This window comes from Manis javanica, chromosome 17, assembly GCF_040802235.1.
Source record: "Manis javanica isolate MJ-LG chromosome 17, MJ_LKY, whole genome shotgun sequence".
Taxonomy (NCBI): Eukaryota; Metazoa; Chordata; class Mammalia; order Pholidota; family Manidae; genus Manis; species Manis javanica.
The window spans coordinates 8,570,368-8,588,961 of record NC_133172.1 but is presented as its reverse complement, the minus strand read 5'-3'; the positions used below and the strand labels follow the sequence as shown (position 1 = coordinate 8,588,961).

Below are 18,594 nucleotides of genomic sequence, written 5' to 3'. Positions count from 1 at the left end.
AGTTCTGCTATGTAACTATGTACTGAAATAGAATAGTCTTCTAGAAGTACTATTAAATGGAAGAAAGTAAGAGGCAGAACAACATACAGCATTATATATGTGAAACTAATTAAAATGCACATGCACACAGGTAACACGTATTAGTTTGACATTGCTAAGTAAAAGCACAGATTGTAGGTTCAAATACCACTAGCTGTGTGACTCTGGGCAAGTTACTTAAAGTCTCTGAGCCTCCGTTTCTTCAACTGTAAAATAGGAGTGATCATGGCCACTACCACCCAGGTGACTATGAAGATCCGAGTTGAAACAGTGTGTGGCACATCGTGCTCAAAAAAGGTTAGTGACGACATTACTTACTGTCATCATCATTAGCATCTCCCATCCCAGTCCTGCCTACCTTGGGTGATCACTGCCGAAGGCTGGAGCTATCTTGGTGACCGTTGTGTCCCCAGCACTGGCCAGCACGGGGCCAGGCACAGAGCAGGGGCATACGGAGCGTGTGTTGAACAATCTAATTAATTAATGAATGAGCCTTCTCTTCCCTTCCCTTTTTCTACACGAATATAGTCAGGCCCAGGGACCCTGACTCATTATATAAAGAAATGAAAAATATAAAATATGATCATTTGTTATTTTTTAAAATAACTTATTTTTATTACTTTATTACTTTTCTACTTACTATCTTATTATTTTTCTATTAGTACTACTCTATTATGATTACTCTATAACCTGTTCTATTATTACTGTTATTATTTTAAAATCATTCATTCTGTTTTCCCTATTATGGTTATTATTACTCTATTATTATGTTTTCGAGTATCCGCTATTTCGACTCCCACCCAGAGTCTGCCTGACCCGGGGACCCGGGGCCTCTCCAAGGGGACGCCTGCCCCCGGCGGGCAGGGCGGGGCGGCGCACCTGGGTGATGAGGAACCTGGTGAGGCGCTCCGGCAGCCGGCCTTTCTCGCTGGACAGGATCATCTCCAGCATGTCTCCGTGCAGCTTCTCCATCACCACGAACACCTTCTCGGGGGTCTCGAACATGCACTCCAGGTTCACGATCCCCGGGTGCCGCAGACTCTGGGGTGCAGTGGGGGGCGGTGTGGTGGTCAGGGCCCAGGCCACCCACAAACTCAGGGCCCCTGGGAGTAAGCCATGGGAGCGGGCAGACAACAAGGAGGATGTTCCTGGAGGTCGGCAGCACCGTCCTTTGGGGTGGCACTGGGGGAAAGGAAGGGACCTCGCACAGGCCCAGGCAGAACCACCCCTACCTTCAGCACCACCAGGGACCCAGAAGGATCTTTACACACTGAAATTCGGGTGAAGGCACAGGGTTGCGGAGCAGGGAAGGGGATACAGAGAAATGGGAAGCTTTGTACATCTCTATCGTTTAAATCCTGACCCAGGAAGAAACAGAAAATCTAAACAGACCAATTACTAGCAATGAAATTGAATCAGTAATCAAAAAACTACCCAAGAACAAAATCCCCGGGTCATATAGATTCACTGCTGCATTTGGTCAGACATTTAGAGAAGACATAATACCCATTCTCCTTAAAGTTTTCCAAAAAATAGAAGAGGAGGGAATACTTCCAAACTCATTCTATGAAGCCAGCATCACTCTAATACGAAAACCAGGCAAAAACACCACAAAAAAAGAAAACTACAGACCAACATCCCTGATTAACATAGATGCAAAAATACTCAACAAAATATTAGCAAACCAAATTCAAAAATACATCTCTCTGACCCACGTGTTCCCTCCCTGGGCTCCAGGCCTACCACTCTCTACCCACCCTCCAGTGGCAGCCCAGGGGATTTTTCTGAAGTACATACCTGACCCTGTTTCTTCCCTGCTCAAAATCCTTCCATGGCTCCCCAGTACATTCAGGAGAAAGCCCATGGTGCGTAGCCTCGCCCTCCTCTCTGGCCTCAATTCCCACCACCTCCCTACACAAAAACCATCTAGTTACTTGGAACTTTGAGTCCCTAGAAGACTTAATATTCCCTCTCTCCTCCACACCTTTGCACAGAAGGTTCTCACACCTGCTCCACCCCTTCTGTCTCAACATGCATATTCCCTCCTCCAGGAAGCCTTCCCTGACTACCCACAGACTGGATCAGTTGGCCCCTGAAAGGAGGAAGGAAGAAGGCAAGGGTCCTTCCCGGGTGGAGGCAGAGCTGCACCACAGGCCCCAGTGGTCACCTGCAGAATGGCCACTTCATTCCGGAGCTGGCTTTCCTGCTTGGTGGGGAAACGCAGTTTGTCAATGACCTTTACTGCCACGTCCCGGCCTGTCTTCCGGTGCTTTCCTGGGCAGGAATAGGGGAGGTTGGAGGTGAGGAGGGCAGGACCTTCCAGTGCTGGCAAGAGAAACCCCCCCACCACAGAGAGAGAGAGCCAGAGTTGGGTAAAGGTAGATAAAAGGCCACAGGAGAGATGTGAGGGGCAGGGTACACTGGGAACAAAGGTCGAATACAGGAAGGTGAAAGAGCTTCAAGGAGAGGAATCTTTAATTTGGAAAACTAGATATATACCCGATGAGAATCTAGGAACTAGCTCTGTGGACAATCAGAGTGCACAATTTGCCCTCCCTATTCATAACAGGAGAAAGTCCGGCGGCTTTTCCCAATGAGCAACGGAGGACCTGCAACACCCCACCCCCAGGATCTAGCTGTCTGCGTCATCCAGAACCAGAGATGAGCATGTGGCCCATCAGAAGGGTAGGTGTGGAGCTCAGACCCCCAGAACCCCTTCTAGTTAGCTCTAAAGTGTCCCTACCTCCGTAGACCACTCCAAACTGCCCGGAGCCCAGCACCTCATCTGGGAAGATCTGGTAGACGGTGGCAATGTCCTGCACGGTGGGTAGGGAGGGTCAGGGGTGCAGATGGAGATGGGGGGTCAAGGAGACTGGGGAGGGTGGGAGAGCTGGGAGGCTATGTGGGAGGTGGAAGACATCCTTGGGGCCATCGGGGGCAGAGGGGGTCTTACCACATTCTCTTGGATCTGACTGTTAGACACAGAGATGCTCAGAGAAGCTTGTCCTGGGGAGAGGGGAGTGGTGGCAGTAAGAGGACCCCAGGCTCAGAATTATCTTCACCCGTAATTCCAGGAGCAGCCCCTGGGGCCAGACCACTGGGTTCAAATCTGGATGATTCAATGTGCAAATTCAGGCTACTCACTTGAACGCTATGAACCTTAATTTTTCCAAATTTAGCAAATGGGAATAATAAATGCTCCCCCAGTGGGGCCAGTGGGAGCAGTAGTGTGATAGGTTGAAGGGGCTCAAGAAGTGACATCTCAAATGATTTTGCATCTCATCCTGTGATCTCAGCACCAAGGGAGGCACACTGATCCCATTTTATAGAGGACATCACTGAGGCTCGGGGACAAAGTCCAAACTGACTCCAGCATCTTCCCCGGAACTTGCCCCTGAACCCAACCAGAGCCAGACATTTCCAAAGTCCTTCTGCCATTTGAACATCTGCCCCCTCCCCATTCCAGTGTCCCCACTCATCTCCTCCAGGGTCTACCTGCCCCTGTTCCACTTTCTCCTATTCACCCCCCATGAAGCCAGTGGGATCTGGAAGCACAAACCTGACCCTGTCCTTCCCTTGCCCAAAAACCTTCCATGGCTCCCCAGTGCCCTCAAGAGGAAGCCCAAGCCCCTTCATGGCCTAACAGGCAGAGTCTGGTCCCTCATCTACCTCTTTCCCTTCAACCCTACCATGTATTCCCAACACCCTGGCCTCCTCTCTGGGCCTCAGATACAACAGGTTCTCTATTTCTGGGCCTGTGCATGTGCTACTCCCTCTGCCAGGAATGCTCTTTCCTCATCTGGACTTAGTTAAATTCTGATCGCTGAGTCTCAGCTCAGAAGTCACTCTCAGGACCATGTCAGGTTACTCGAGTACATCACTTGTCATTCATATGGGATGATCTGATTAACATCGGTCACTCACACTGGATTATGAGCTCCGGAAGGTGTGACCCTGGGACTCTGATTATCCTTTGCTTCTGTCCAAGATGATTTCCCATTTGCTTTCCCCCAACTTAGCCCTCCTCAAGCTTCTAGGTCTCAGCGCAGATGTTGCCTCCTCCAGGAAGCCCCCCCTGGATACCCCGGCTGTGTTAGTCACCCACTGTGAGCTGCCACAGCCTTCTGGTTCCCCTGTTTCAGCCATGCCCATTCTGGGTCATCACTGTCTGGGGACAGGTGCGTCTCCCTTACTGGACTGTGAGCCCTGTAAGAGGAGATCCTGGGCTGTCTTGGTCCAGGTGTGTGTGCCCCCAGCACCTCTAGCACACACTAGGGACAGGGGAGACACTTAGTAAATGTGTGCATTAAAAAGTCCAAACTCAACCTTAATAAAAAATTTTAAAAAATAAAGTCCAAACTCACAATTTGGAGGGGTCATCACAACCTAGGACAAGAATCAGAAAGGGGAAGTGACATGCCTAAGGCCACACATCAGATCCGGGACTTAACAGAGATTTGGACACAGGCCTGCCAAGTCAAGAAGCCACATTCTCTGCTTTCTCCCTGGCACTTCCCTTCCCCAGGACCCCAGCCAAGCCCTCCCAGGCCCATCCTCTCTGGGGCCCAGGGTGGGGGACTTACTATGGGGTGCATGGCCTGGGGCAGTGGGTGCATCCTGGAGGATGACGGGCATCAGCGCCTGGCGGATGGCGGTTTCCCAGCCCCGGGCAGCCTCAGCCCCCTGCCCATTGGGCCCCCCTGGGGCCCCACCGGGCGTCTCGCCCACGAAGTAGGTGGTATTGGCAGTGACAATCTCGAAGCAGTGGGGGTTGGTGCCTGGTGGCACGAGGCTGAAGTTTTGGGCAGGCTCCACGGTGAGGATTTCGGAGAGCGGAATTTCCTGGCAGGACACAGCACAGGTGAAGACACAAGGCAGACTGGGGGGCTCCCCTTCCTCAGAAGACCACCCAGAATCCAGTGGCAGTGGGGAAGGGCCCAGTGTACATGGGGTGGTCAGGAAAGGCTCTCTAAGTGGAAGTTACATTGAAGCAGAGACCAGAAAGATAAGAGGCCAACGGGTGGAGGAGGAATGGTGGAATCATCACATGGAAAGGCCCTGGGGTGAGGAAGTTTGTGTTCAACGGATATGCCATATCTCCATCACATGGATGGCACCCAGCTCCCAGTAAGTGTGCCATGTTTAATGAATAAATGAGGAAACCAGGCTACGGCCAGGCCATGCAGGGCCTCATGGGCCAAGAGAGGAGCCTGGCCTTTGTCTCCAGGGCCCTGGGGAGCCATGGAAGGGCTTAGAGCAAGGGAGGGACAGGTCTCACTGGCTGTGCAGAGGGAGGATGGGATAGAGATAGGAGACCAGGAGGAAGGCTGAGACCCAGGGTGGTGGGGAGAGAAGAAGTAGGGTCTGTGAGGAGGGAAAAGAATATGCTTTTAGAAGTGCTGAAAGACAAAGGAAGGGAGGGAGGACAGGAAGCAGAAAACGGACGAAAGAACAATGACAGATTCACGTGGCTACTAAAACCAGGAGACAGAGACGCAGTGCTGGGGATGGCACTTAGTGAAGTCAGAGCAACCTGGGGAGGATGCAACCGGCCAGAGGAAGTGTAACGGGCGTCTGAGTTTTATTCCAAGGGCAGTGGGAAGCCACGGGAGAGTTTCTACGGTTTTAATCGACCCCTCTGGCAGCTAGTGGGAAGCCTGGAGGCAAGGGCAGAAGCACGAAACAAGGAGACGGCTGCGGCCCTCCAGGCGGGAGACTGGCTGGAACACGGTGCTGGTGTGGAGGGCGGTGGGCAATCCAAGTAAATACCCAATAAATTCATTATAAAGTAATGATAACAAGCTTATAGTTACTGGGAGCTTAACATACACCAGGCCCTAAGCTAATTGCTTCACGTAGATTATCTCTGAATTCTGGCACCAGCCCCAAGCTGAGGACCACTCGTTGAGGCCTTTTACAGGTGGGGTGCAGAGAGGGGGGTTAAGCCGCGCTGGATTCCCCAGCTGGAAGGTGGGGGGAACAAACGCAAGGCAGGGCGGCCAGATGGGCCCACAGTCTGACGGGATGGAAGCGGCAGGCAGGGGGTGGGAGAGGGTGTGATTCACGGGCGTTTGGCTGGAATAGCAGGAGAGAGAAGGTGGTGGGCAAAGACGGGAGATCTGGGGGAACAGGGCGGCCGGCAGGCCCACCTTGTAGTATCTGTTGGTCGTGTTGTTCTGGAAAAGCGTGATGCACTTGCAGTCCAGGCGCCAATAGTGCCTCTTCCTCTGTAGGGAGAGGTGCTCTAGAGGGTGAGCTTGGGGGCGCCCCACGCAGCTTGGGCTCGTCCTTCCCTCAGCGAACTCCACCCCTAACCCTGGCCCCCCCCTTCCATCTCTACAACCGGCCCCTCCAACTGCAGCTCGGCCTCCAGCGCGGCCCCGCCCATCTCTCACTCCAGCCCCACCTCCCACCTCTTCCTCTTCTCAAACTAACCCTGCCTCTCCCGCCTTAGCTCTGGCTCCACCCGACACTTTGCCCAGCCCCATAACCCCCTCTCTAGCTCGGTTCCTCTGATTCCTCCTGTATGATCCCTACCCTTCTCCCTCCTCCCCTAACTTTCTCGCCTCCAGATCCCATCCTACCTGCCCGTCAGCCCCGCCTCTTCTCTAACTCCTGCCCCGCCCCTCATCCCTCCCACGTAAACCCGTCCTTCCGATTCTAGCTGGGCCCCCAGCACCACCCCGCCCCCTCCAGCTGGCCCCGCCCCTAACTCCAGCTCCGCCCCACTGGCCCCGCCCCGCCCCCTCACCAGCGTGTCCTTGTTGCTGTAATGAACCACCCAACCTTCGCGCAGCGTGGTGCTGGATTTCCGTGTCGTGTGTCGCACCGACTGCACCACCCTCATTAGGGGGATGTACCCCAGGGAGCTGAGGGTGGGGGAAGAAGAAGGGACGAGAGGTTACATGCGGGAAATACCCACAGCTTCTGGGGCCACAGGGAGCATCCCCGGGTAGCTGGGGAGTTGGGGTTTGGGGGCCACACTTTTCCCCCCTGTGGTTTCCATGTTTCCCACAATGAGTAAGGGGTCTTGTGAGAGGGCCACATGGAGAGGCTGGGTTCTGACGGGGGGCTGGCTGCCTGGCAAATACAGAGATGTCAACCCCCTGTAGACATGGGGAAGGGCCCTCCCTGGAGTGGGCCCTGGGTACCTCTGTGCCTTGTCTCCCTCGCCTTCCTCCTCCTCACTGGCGCGGAGGGCGTTTTCCGAGTGGGAGCCTGGGATGATGCCGGAGTCATCGGACTCATCCATGAGGGTGCTCTTGTCGGCTTCACTGAAATCTGCGGCCTCCTCCATGGGCACATCTGGGGGGACAGGGGTATCAGAGGGGCCTCTCCCCAGTCCTGCCCGCGCCCTTCCCGCTCAGTCTACAGCCTCTTACCTCCGTTGATGAGTGCCTCCCCCAAACAGTCATTAGGGACACGGGTGGCGCAGCGTTTGTGACAGTTAAACTTGCAGTCTGGTATGAAGACAGGGAACAAGTAGATGGACAGACGAGAGATCACCTGTAAGGGCTGAATCTTGACCCCTAATCCCCAGGCTCAAAAGAGTCTGCTCTTGCTGTTTGGGGCAGGAGACCTGGCAGATCCTTCTCTGGTCTACCCGTCTTTGAGCCAGTTTCCCTGACTGTGGAGAGGCTGGATTAAATAGGAGAGCCGGATGGGGTGTCTGTGGCTTTAAAGCCCTATGACTCCAAGGGTTTCAAGTTCAAACAGTGTAAATATCTATTACCCTCATCTTTTAAAACTCTAGAATGTAATAGGGTCTAACATTCTACGATTCTAGCTTTTAACCCTCAAGGACAGGGTTTCCTCAACCTTTAGTACTATGAACGTTTTGGGCCGGATAATTCCTTGCTGTACGGGGCTCCTCTGGGTATCAGAAGATGTTCAGCGACTTCCCTGACTCCCGCCTACTAGTGCCAATAGCAACACCCCTGTATGATAAACAATATGTCTCTCAACATCCCTTTGGGGGCAAAATTGCCCCTGATTGAGACCCATTTGATGATTCCAAGGTTTGAGGATGCTATACAGTGAAGATTCTAGAACTTTATAAAAACCTATTTTTCTAAGGTTGTATGGTTCTAGATTTTTAAAACTCTATATACAGAGTTTGATGCCCAAGTTTCTAGAATTAAACACACCTATGATCCTATAGTTTTGATTATAGACTGCTAAGACTCCTTGATGTCCAAGGTTTTAGGGTTTTATATATCTAAACTCTAGAATTCAGTGGCTCTACAGTTACGATACTGGACTACTAAGCCCCAGAATCTGATGATTCCAAGGTTCTAGGATTCTGTACATCCCAAGATTCTAGAACTTAATGTTTCTATCATTCTTTAGACATCTCAGATTCTAGCATTTGATAGTTCAAATGAATTATAGAATTGGATGGTCTGTTTTCAGGAATCTCAACTTCTGGCATTCTATAATTCGATCACCCAAACGTCTGAGGTTCTAGATCTCCAAGACTTCACAGTTCCAAGACTACATGATTCTAGACTTCTAAGACTCAAATTTGATGCTTCTAGGCTTCTGCTTTTCTCAAATCCTATGGCTCCAAAGTTATAATACTCTGCAACTCTATAATTTGGTGTTCTAAGATTTATGAGTTTAAAGTTCTACAATTCTTTAAGCTGCATCCTTTGAACTAGAATTCCTAATGCCTATGTTTGCAAGGTTCTATGATTCTGGAATTCTCAATTTCCAGTTTTAGAATATGTGACTTATGAATTTAAATTTCTAAGGTTCTAGTGACCAATTAGAATTTCACAGTTCTAATGACCAAAATTCTAGGATTCTAGAATTCCAAAGGTTCTAGAACATCGGGATTCAGGACCCTCCCCTTCTGAGGCCCCATCCTCCCATGGATAATACTGAGATTCTTGTGTCCTGCCACAAGCCCAGCTAAAATCCTAAGTCTCTGAGTGGGGGAAAGGGTACTGACCCTGTCTGTACCCCCACGGGGGCCCCACTGACCTTTGCACTGTAGGCCCTGGCGGAAGAGGCCCTTGAGGAGTTTCTTGCAAGCCTGGCAGACGGTGGGCCGAGTGTAGCTGTGGATGAGGAATGTGTGAGGCACCTTGACCTTGGAGAGAAGCATCTTGTCCAGTTCAATGGGGCGGCCGGTGTAGGACGAGGCAGAAGAGGAGGAGGAGGACGAGGGAGGGCGGCGAGGCAGGAGATCGGTGGTGCTACGGCTCTATCCGTCAGTGAGATGGCAGGGACACATCAGTGCATCGCCCCATGCCTGGGCCCCGTCAGACTCCCAGCCACCAGCCTGCCCCATTATCCATCCCCTCACCAGCTCATCAGCCAGGCAGGGCAGAGATTCCGAGGTGCCGAGGCGCACCGAATGACCACTGGCCAGAGACGTGGACGACAGACGCCTCTTGCGGGCACCACTGCAGTTGTTGGGGATGCTGAAGGCGCAGCGCTTGTGGTAGTTCAGTCCGCAGCCTGTGGGGGGCGCCAGACCACTAGAGACACAGCCTCGCGTCCTGACCTCAACCTCCGCCCCGCCCGCCCCCTTCCTCTCCTGAAGCTCCGGAATCCAGTGGATCCTCGGGAGGGCCTTCATAGTGTGATTAAATTCAACAGAAAAGTACAAGAACCCAATTTAAGCAGAACGTCTAATGGCCCAGAACCTTCACGAATGAAGGTTTGGGCCCCTCCACCAGGCAAGTACCCACGAGCAGGTGAGGTGGGGGCTGAGGGCAACGGGAATGTGGATTGGGTAGTGGAAGAAGGAAGCCACAACCATGTGACCAGCTGCAGAACCGATAACTATACTAGTTATGAGTATCTGTTTGCTATATGTGCATGTATACTGAAAACTTTTCTTCCCTCTTCTATCCCCTTATCTCTTAACATATTAATAATAATTAATTTTACATCGTGATATTTAAGTTATACGCTATCAAAGGAGAATGAACATCACCCAAGGACATGCAGTCTTTGAGGATAAGGGTCGGCATGTTTTTGGCTGTACCTGGGATGGTTGTATCATACCAGGTGGAAGCCTGATTTCATTATTGTCTTTTCTTTTTTCCTTTTTTTTAATCCTCGTCCATGAAAGAACCAGCTCAACCTGTCATTTCCTACAGGGCTTCCAGAACCCTGGCTCCAATACATCTCTGCTCATTCCAAATGATTCCAGAACTGCTCTCTGTTCCAGAGTGAATATTCCTCCAGCCCTTAGAAGTGTCTTCTGGTAGCCTGGCTGTTATAAATTTTCCAGGGCAGTGATTCCTCATCACAATCACCGTCTCAGATGCATGATGTCACGTACAGAGAGGCAGGCTTGAGGGGCACTGTTGGCCCAGCAAGAACAGCTTCACCATGGCAAGAGGCCTTTTTATATGGCAACCACTTCCCAGTGTTGGCCTTAACCACTCATATGCTTCACAGACTTTCAGCATCTCACCTAGGACTCCCAGTATGAGTATCAAGGTAGGGTCAAACTCCCATATGAAGGTGTCAAATGGCATTAAGTACCATCATTTGGGCCTCTTTTGGAACCAAAAGAACTTGGGCCATCATCTGTGATGCTGGGCCAATTAAGTCCATGCTAGAATGCTCATTAGAATTTGATGATACCAGGGCCAAAATATCAAGACATGGACTGGTGTGTGGATGATGCAGTATCAATAGCAGCTTTGAATGCACTGAATCAATTTTCTACAGGCCTCATATGGCTATTATCCCTAGAGTCTTTAAGTAATGCCACAAGCCCATTTAGGGCTACACAAAAACAATCCTAGTTGATACTGTAAGTCATCTGGCACATAGGGTATAGAACACTCTAGATTACCATTTGAGCACAACAACCATGAAGCTGGAGATCCTTAGACAATGGAACATCTAAGAATATGCCTCTAACAGTGGGGCACGTTGAACAGCCAACGGGGTGCAGATTATCATAGCAGAATGGATGGTCCTCATCTGCTGTGTGTAGGGCATAGCCAGGTGCATGGCCTTCTGTAGGTGGGCCGAGATCTCAGCATTCTTGCTCAGAGGCATCAGTGATGGGAACACTGGACCTGCCAATCTTGATGCTTGGGCTTAACCATAAGATATCTTGGCTAAAGGAACAGACTGTTCGTTTATTTTTAAAAATATAATTTAAGGAGATGTGTATGGGTGCTTGTTATATATAGATTGAATATTTGTGTCCACCCACCTCCCCCCTCCCCCAACAAGTCCATATGTTGAAGTCCTAAGCTGCAGTGTGGCTGTATTTGGAGATTGGGTCTTTAGGGAAGTAATTAAAGTTAAATGAGGCCATGAGGGTGGGGCCCTCATACTAGGAACTGGGGAAGATACTTTAGAAATCACTCCCCCTCCCTGTAAGCCATGTTGCAAGGTAGGAAGAGGGTTCTCACCAGGAACCCGACCCTGCTGGAACCTTGATCTTAAACATTCCAGCTTTTGGAACCCTGAGAAATAAATGTCTGTTGTTTAAGCCATCCAGCCTGTGATATTTTGTTCTGGTAGCCCTAGCTGCCACACTGATAAAGGTGGACTCTCGGGGTCGGCTCTATGTGTCAACTGGGCTAGGCTAGCATCCCCAGTTACTCAAACACTAATCCAGGTGTTGCTGTAAAGGTATTTTGTAGATGTGATTCAAGTTAACAGTCAGATGACTTTGAGGGAAATTATCCTAGTTAATCTGGGATGGCCTGTTTCAGTCAGTTCAAAGGTTTACAAAGCGGAGCTGAGACTTCTCAGTAGAAGAAATCTCACCTGTGGATAGCAGTGTCGGCTCCTGCCTGAGACGTCCAGTCCACCCTTTCTGACTGGCTGCCCTTCCTATTCAGTACCCACAGTCCTGTAAACCAATTCTTTCCAAAAATCCCTTAATATAGACCTCCTACTGGCTCTGTTTCTCTGGTCGATTCCTGGCTGATAGAGACTCCTCCCTCTTCCCTGTGCACTCCCCTTTTTCCTCCCCCAAGCCCTGCTGCATTCCTGTAGCTCAGAGCCCCACCTCGGGAGCTGTGCCCCACCTTAGACCGCGCTCACTGTCCAAGCCCAGCTCTGGGCTTTTACCTCTTCCTCCTAGACCCGCCTCCCAGGCTCCACCCCTGGACCTGAGCCCCGCCCTAGACCACGCCCTCCTCCCAAGCCCCGCCTCGTTCCCCACCTCCAGCTCCTCCCGCAAGCTGCGCCTCCGGGCTCTCACCTCTCCCTCCCTGCCCGGCCTCCTAGGCTCCAACTCCAGGGCCTGCGTCCCACCCTGGCCCCGCCTCCTGCCCGCGCCCCACCTCTTGGCTCCGCCCCCAGCCCTTGGCCTCTCACCATCACACTTGAGGCCCTGGCGCACCAGGCCGAAGAGCATCTCCCCGCAGTGGTCGCAGAAGGCAGGCGCTCGGTACGAGTGCACCGTGAGGGCGTGCGGGCGGATCTGGAAGTCCTCGAAGGTGGCCGAAGCTGCAGGCAAGCAGGGAGGAACGAATAGTAGCGCGGGGGCTTGGGGGGTATTCCCTCGGGGCTTTCTCACAGTCCCAGATGCAAGGTTATCAGCCCTGCTTTCATTCATTTACTGGCATATTACTTTCTACTTGGGTTTTAATCCCAGCTCCACCACTGAGCAAAACACCTATGCGAGGAACTGGGCAGAGAGTGGTGGGGAGATGTTTAATGGGTACAAATTACAGTTTTGCAAGATGAAAATAGTTCTGGAGATGGGTTGCTCAGCAATGTGAATGTAATTAACATTACTGAACAATACACTGCAAAATGGTTAAGGTGGTAAATTTTAGGTTATGGGTATTTCACCACAATTATAAATATTTTAAAAGTACAGATGCCTGGGTCCCACCCTCAGAGTTTCTGATCTACCTGAGCATCAAGAGAAAAAAACAAAAACATATGTATCTCAGCTTTCTGGTCTTTAAAATGGAAACCCAACAGATAATTACTGAGCATTGTTCCAGAGCTAGGGACACCACATAGAACAAAACAGACAAAATCCCTGCTGGTCTCCAGTAAGGAGACAAAATAAATACAATAAATGATGTTATTTAACAATCATCCAATCTATCAGTTACTCTGTGCCAGCACTGCTCAAAGTACCTTAAAATACTAAGGAATCTAGCTCTCTCAAGAGCACTTGCAGTACACCCTGTTATCCCTATTTTCTAGCTGAGTCTAGTGCAGCACAGATAGGTTAAGCAACTTGCCCAAGGTCACACAGCTAGCAGGTCACAGAATTTGGAATCAAACTCAGGCCAATGTGGAGTTCATGCTTTTAGCACTGTACTTACTGCCCCTCTTAAATGTTTAAGTAATAAAATATACAGTAGGCTAGAAGTCAATAGGTGCTTAGCAGGAAATGAAGCAGGAAAAGGAGGTGGGGAAGGTACAAGATGCATAATTTTAAATAGGTGATGTGAAGGCAAAGTCCCAAAAGGAGCTAGCAGGTGTCCAGGAAAGAACATGTCCAGTATCATAATAGTATGTCCTTACTGGCTCTTTTTAAAGCACTAAATGAATTAATATATGGAAAGCTCTTTAAAACAGTGCCTGGCACATAGAAAATGTTCAGTTAATGTTGGCTTTGATCTTAAAACAGTTCCTTTTTTGGACTAAATATTTCTCATTCCCCTCCCCCAATTTCAGTCTAATATTGAGCTATTTTTCATAGTATTATACAGTGGAAAGGGGTCTCTCTTCTCTGTTCACACACTCAGGATAAAGCTTTGAACAAGAAAGATTTATACCCCACTCTCAGGGAGTTGACATTCTTTGGGGGAGATAGACAGCAAACATAAACACATAAATAAACAAGGACATTTCAGACAATGGAGGAAATGGCATTTAAGCTGAGATTCAAAGAATAAAAAAGAGAAGATGGAGTGGCAGTGGTGGGCATTGAGAACAAGTGCAAAGGCCCTGAGGTAGGAGGGAGTTTGGTTTGTTCAAGGGACAGGTGGCAGACACGCATGGCTGGAACAAGGGAAGTAAAGAGGTCAGTGTTAGGAGATGAATTTGGGGAATTGGCAGGGGCCAGATCATGGACAATACTGAGGCCATACTGAGGAGTTTGCATTTTATTCCAACAGTAGTGGGGAGCCATGGGAGGATTCGGAGCAGTGCAGTATCATGATCTGACTTAGGTGCTAATGCAATGGTCTAGGCAGGAGGTGATGGCAGCTTGGACCAGCGGAGTAGTAAGAAATAGATTTAGGATGTGTGTTAAAGGTGAGACCAGTAGGATTGATGCTGGATTAAGCAAAGGGGTGGGAAACAAAGAGTAGTCAAGGTTTGGGACGTGAGCACCCGGGTGAATGGCGATGCCCTTCATGGAGATGGAGAAGACTGCTGGAAGAGCAGGTTTAGAAGGAGAAACTCAAGATTTCTGTCTTAGGCCATTTCTGAGATGCCCAGAGATGCCAAGTTAAAATGTCAGGGAGACAGCATGAAAAAGATGTGGATTTAAGGTAGATACCAGGATGAAGATAAAAATACGAGAGTTGCCAGCCTACACAAGAATATTTAAAACGTGAATAAGGTCACTCGGAGGGCATAAATCCAAACTTCTAATTGTCATCCATCCATTCAACAAATTCTACTGAGCACCGAATATGCAAGGTGGGGAGGGTGGGAATACAGCCACAACATAAAGCAGTTACCTCCCAGCCCCCAGCCTCCAGCAGGAACCAAGGTCTAAAGACTGGTCTAAGGTGCTGAGAGCTTGCCCATCTGTAAAATGGGAACGGCCAGTGGGTGGACCAGATTCTGATGGAAAGTACAGGTGCCCAGGTTTCATCTCATCTTACAGAACCTGACTGCATTTAGCATTTCACTGGGAGGAGGCACAAGGCACCAGAACGTTTTGAACTTTCCATCAAAGTATATAACATATGTCTAGAAAAGGCCACATCAGAAGTGCATGGCTCAGTGACTTGTCAAACTGTACACACCGTGTCACCAGCATCCTGATGGATAAATGGAAATTTACATCAGTCCCCAGAAAGCTCCCTCCTGCTGGCATCCGGCTCCATCTTCCGCAAAGGCACCCACTCTCCTGGCTTCTAACGTCATAGAGTAATTGTATGTCTTTGGGCTTAGCAAAGGGAACTACACAGTGTATTGTCTGATGTCTAGCTTCTGTCCCTCAGCATTAGGTTCCACCCTGTTTATTGTTTAAGGCCCCTAAGTTTAAGAAGCAAGGTTTGGGACCCACTTCCCCACCCACTCCTTCTGATGCCCGGCCCTCACTAGAGGTTCCACCCCCAAGCGGGCCTCGGTCTCTTACCCGACAGTACCACCTCCACCAGGTCGCCCTCCTGGATGTCTGCCGCGGAGTGCACCAGCTGCAGAAGGTTGGCCGACGTGGCGTCATGTTTGAAGAGCAGGATCTTGTCGTAAAGGCCGTAGAAGCCACACTCGGGGAACTGAGGGGTGGGAGAGGGAAGTGCTGACAGAAAAGCTCAGAGCTGCCTTCAGCAGCGGTCCAGGGGCCGCCGGGCTGTTTCCCCCGGAAACTCAGAGACCCTGCCGCCCCTTGCTTCCTGCCTGCTGCCTTCCAAACCCAGCTCCAGCCTGGCAGGAAGCCAGCGCCCCAGGTGGGCTGGGAGAGCGAGCGGGCCAGTTTGGTGGTTGGACTGGTGAGCTAGGGTAGGAAGGACAACCAGAGTGGTGGCACCTAAAATTTTCCGGAGGTCGGGAATGGAGTTGGGGGGTTGAGTGAGCACCCCCTCCTTTACACCCCCCCCACCCCAGCTTCCTTCCTGGATCTATTGTTCCTGATACCTGGCTCTGGGCCCAGCACTCAGGCAGGACAAGCTGGAAGGAGGAGATTTAGGACTGGGGGTGGGGGAAGGGGGCCTGGAAGACTAGGGCTCCCGAGATAGGGAGGGTGCCCCCACCCAATGCCCGAAGAACCCAGGTGTCCCGGTCCCCACCTTGGAATGGGGGGGGGCAGGAAATGAAACCTGGTAGAACAGAAAGTGAAACTGCCCAGGTCCGGAGGCTGGAAGGAAGGAAAGGGGCCCTACCACACCTGGACAGAAAGGGTAGAAAATAAAACCAGGGTGAGGCCCGAGGGAGTAGGCTGAAGATTTGAGCACTGGATAAAGAATTTCACCCAGAGGACAATCTGCCCTCCCCCCACCTGTTTCCCAAGAAGCAGGCTGGGCGGGGCATGGGAGTTAGGCCTGCTAGTTTTGAGGTTTAGGGGATCTAAGGAAGCCCTATATGTTCTTGCCTCCTGGGTGCCGGTCCTCAGGTGCCCAGGATTGCCTGGGCCCTGACTGTGGGTAAAGTCTTTCTCTCTAAGCTTCAGTTTCTCTGTCTGTAAAATGGGGCAGTTGGCCCAGTTCTCAGTCTGAAACCCAAAGAATTCATTTCCAGGGGTCTGAGAAGATTCTGGAATTTGGATATACTGGGATTCCAACATACTCACATTAAAGGATTATCCATTCTAAATTCCAACATATTATCATATGTTTTAGAATTTCAACAACCTAGATTACAGTAGTCTAATATTTTAATGTTCTAGGAATCTGATAAACTAGTATTCTGATATTTGAATATCTTCACACATTAAAGGATTTCATTCAACTCAGCATTCCAAAATTCTAACACTTTAACATGCTAGAATTACAACCCAGGAATTGAATATTCTGACTATTTTAATGTTTTAGTATTTCAACAACCTAGGATTCTGATGTTTGAACTAATAGCAGAGCAGTTCAATTACCTAGCAGTTGCATATTTATAAATGTATAATTCTAGTATCCTAACATTTATACAGTTTAGAATTTATACAGAGAAGTCTACTATTCTGACTTTTAACATTCTAGTATTCAGGCACTGAGTTCTACCTGATTGCATCTTGCCACGACCCCCGGCCCCTAACCCTGCTAACCCTGGTGTCCAAAGGGAAGAGTGGAGACACTGTGATTAGGAGAGGAGAGGGGAAAGTGCCCCAGACCTCTGGGGGTTCTGAATATGTGCCTGTCCCTCCACACACACACACTCAGGTCTGGGGGAGGGCAGACTGGGCTGTGAGACCTCACTTGCCCCTGGCAGCTAGCACTGGCACCCACACCCACACATGTCACCCAATCGCCACAGCCAGGCCGGCTTCAATTTCTCCTGTTTCCACCAAATGGGAGGTTGGGAAAGGACTGTGGGGGAGAGGCACCCCACATCGCTGCCCTCATCTGCCCCTTCCTCCCCTCTTCTACACCTGGCTGGCCCCTCCCTTCCTCCCTGCCGGCTGCAGAAAACAACAACATGCAGGGACAAGCAATTTGGAGAGGCCTCTGGGGAGCCCCACCCCTGCCCAGGCCTCCCTCAAACGGGTAGTGGGGGTGAAGAGGCAACTGGGGACTAAATGCCCCATCCCCACCCTACAGTCATCCAAGACTTAGACCCCCTTACCCTCGCTCCGTAACCCAGGCTCCAGGCCACCTCTGCCAGCGCCCCCAACCTCCAGACCTATCCCCCAGCTGGATGGGGGGCACCTGCGCCCTCACCTTCTGGTCCACGATGGAGCAAGCCAGCTGCTTCACATGGGCTAGCTCGGAGGCGGTGGGCAACAGCACGAACTCGCGGGTCAGCCCAATCTGGATGTGGAAGGAGACTCCGGAGCCCGGGGCCGGGACCTGGGGCAGGGGTGGTGGTGGCGACTGAAGCTCCAAGCCGCCGGGCAGCAGAGGAGACCCCGTCCCGGGAGAGCCTGGGAGCCCGGCAGGGTGGGAGGGGGCGGCGGCCATGGGAGTAGGGCCCGGGCCCTGCGCCCACCCGGGATCGGGCAGGAGGAGCCCAGGAAGCCCGGGTCACTGGATCTGAGGGGTCTCGTAAACTGGTGGCGGGAGCGCGGTGATCACGGGGATCCGGGAAGAGAAATCTGGCAGGCTGCAGGGAGGGATTCGAGGATGGTGAGACCCTGGGAAATTAGAGAAAAGCAATCTAGTGGGTCAGACGCTCAGGAATCAGAAAAGAAGAATCTAATGGCTTGGGGGAGCCACTGATTGAGAGATTACAATAAATCAAACAAAATCTAGTAGGTCGGGGTCTCGGGGATCAGAAGAGCCCAGGATCCAAAGGCCCCTTGGAGAGAGAAGGAACTGAAAAGGGGGCAGGGGGATCCCAGAAATCAGTGGCTCTAAGGGGGGATCCAACTAACAAGGGGGGTCGGGGTATTCACCAGACCTTAGGGGTGGAGAGCAGGAGTCTCTGAGTCGGGGATCGAGAGGATCCCAGGGATCCAATGGCCCCGGGGATGATCAGAGGGAGTCGGGGTGCTACGGAGGGAATCTCACGGATCTCGGAAGTTGGAGAAAAGTTCGGTCTGGGGCCGCGGAGAAGGGGGCGTTACCGGCGGGGGGGGCGGGGGGGGAGGGAGGGTCTCCCGGCACAGGGCGCGGGTGGCTCTTTTTCTCTTTCCAAAGTTTAACTCGGCGACAGCAGCCCAGAGGAAGTGCCCGGAACGACGGCGCAGTCGGCCAATCGGCGCCGGCTTAGGTGACGTCAAGGAGAGGGCGGAGCTGGCCGACGGGCCGGGGGCGGAAGGGGAGGGCGGGCCTGGCGCCT

General features: G+C 51.3%; 1 protein-coding gene across 3 annotated transcripts in view; it reads right to left on the bottom strand.

Annotated features, from left to right (window-relative positions):
- The window catches only part of PRKD2 (protein kinase D2), a 29,998-nt gene extending 11,617 nt beyond the window's left edge, over nt 1-18,381 (bottom strand). Inside the window, exons 1-15 of one of the 3 annotated variants that reach the window (XM_017674673.3) lie at nt 18,214-18,381; nt 17,535-17,947; nt 15,308-15,446; nt 12,346-12,477; nt 9,350-9,504; nt 9,025-9,247; nt 7,422-7,499; nt 7,191-7,344; nt 6,791-6,908; nt 6,189-6,266; nt 4,623-4,881; nt 2,993-3,045; nt 2,783-2,855; nt 2,207-2,313; nt 919-1,080 (exon numbers count right to left, since the gene is read on the bottom strand). In XM_017674673.3, coding sequence (XP_017530162.2) covers nt 919-1,080; nt 2,207-2,313; nt 2,783-2,855; nt 2,993-3,045; nt 4,623-4,881; nt 6,189-6,266; nt 6,791-6,908; nt 7,191-7,344; nt 7,422-7,499; nt 9,025-9,247; nt 9,350-9,504; nt 12,346-12,477; nt 15,308-15,446; nt 17,535-17,774 — 1,971 coding nt within the window. In that variant the 5' untranslated portion in view covers nt 17,775-17,947; nt 18,214-18,381. Of the gene's footprint in view, nt 1-918; nt 1,081-2,206; nt 2,314-2,782; nt 2,856-2,992; nt 3,046-4,622; nt 4,882-6,188; nt 6,267-6,790; nt 6,909-7,190; nt 7,345-7,421; nt 7,500-9,024; nt 9,248-9,349; nt 9,505-12,345; nt 12,478-15,307; nt 15,447-17,534; nt 17,948-18,213 lie in introns of those variants that run through there. The other 2 variants (XM_017674675.3, XM_017674674.3) reach the window with 2 other exon arrangements.
- Nucleotides 18,382-18,594: the final 213 nt, after the last annotated feature.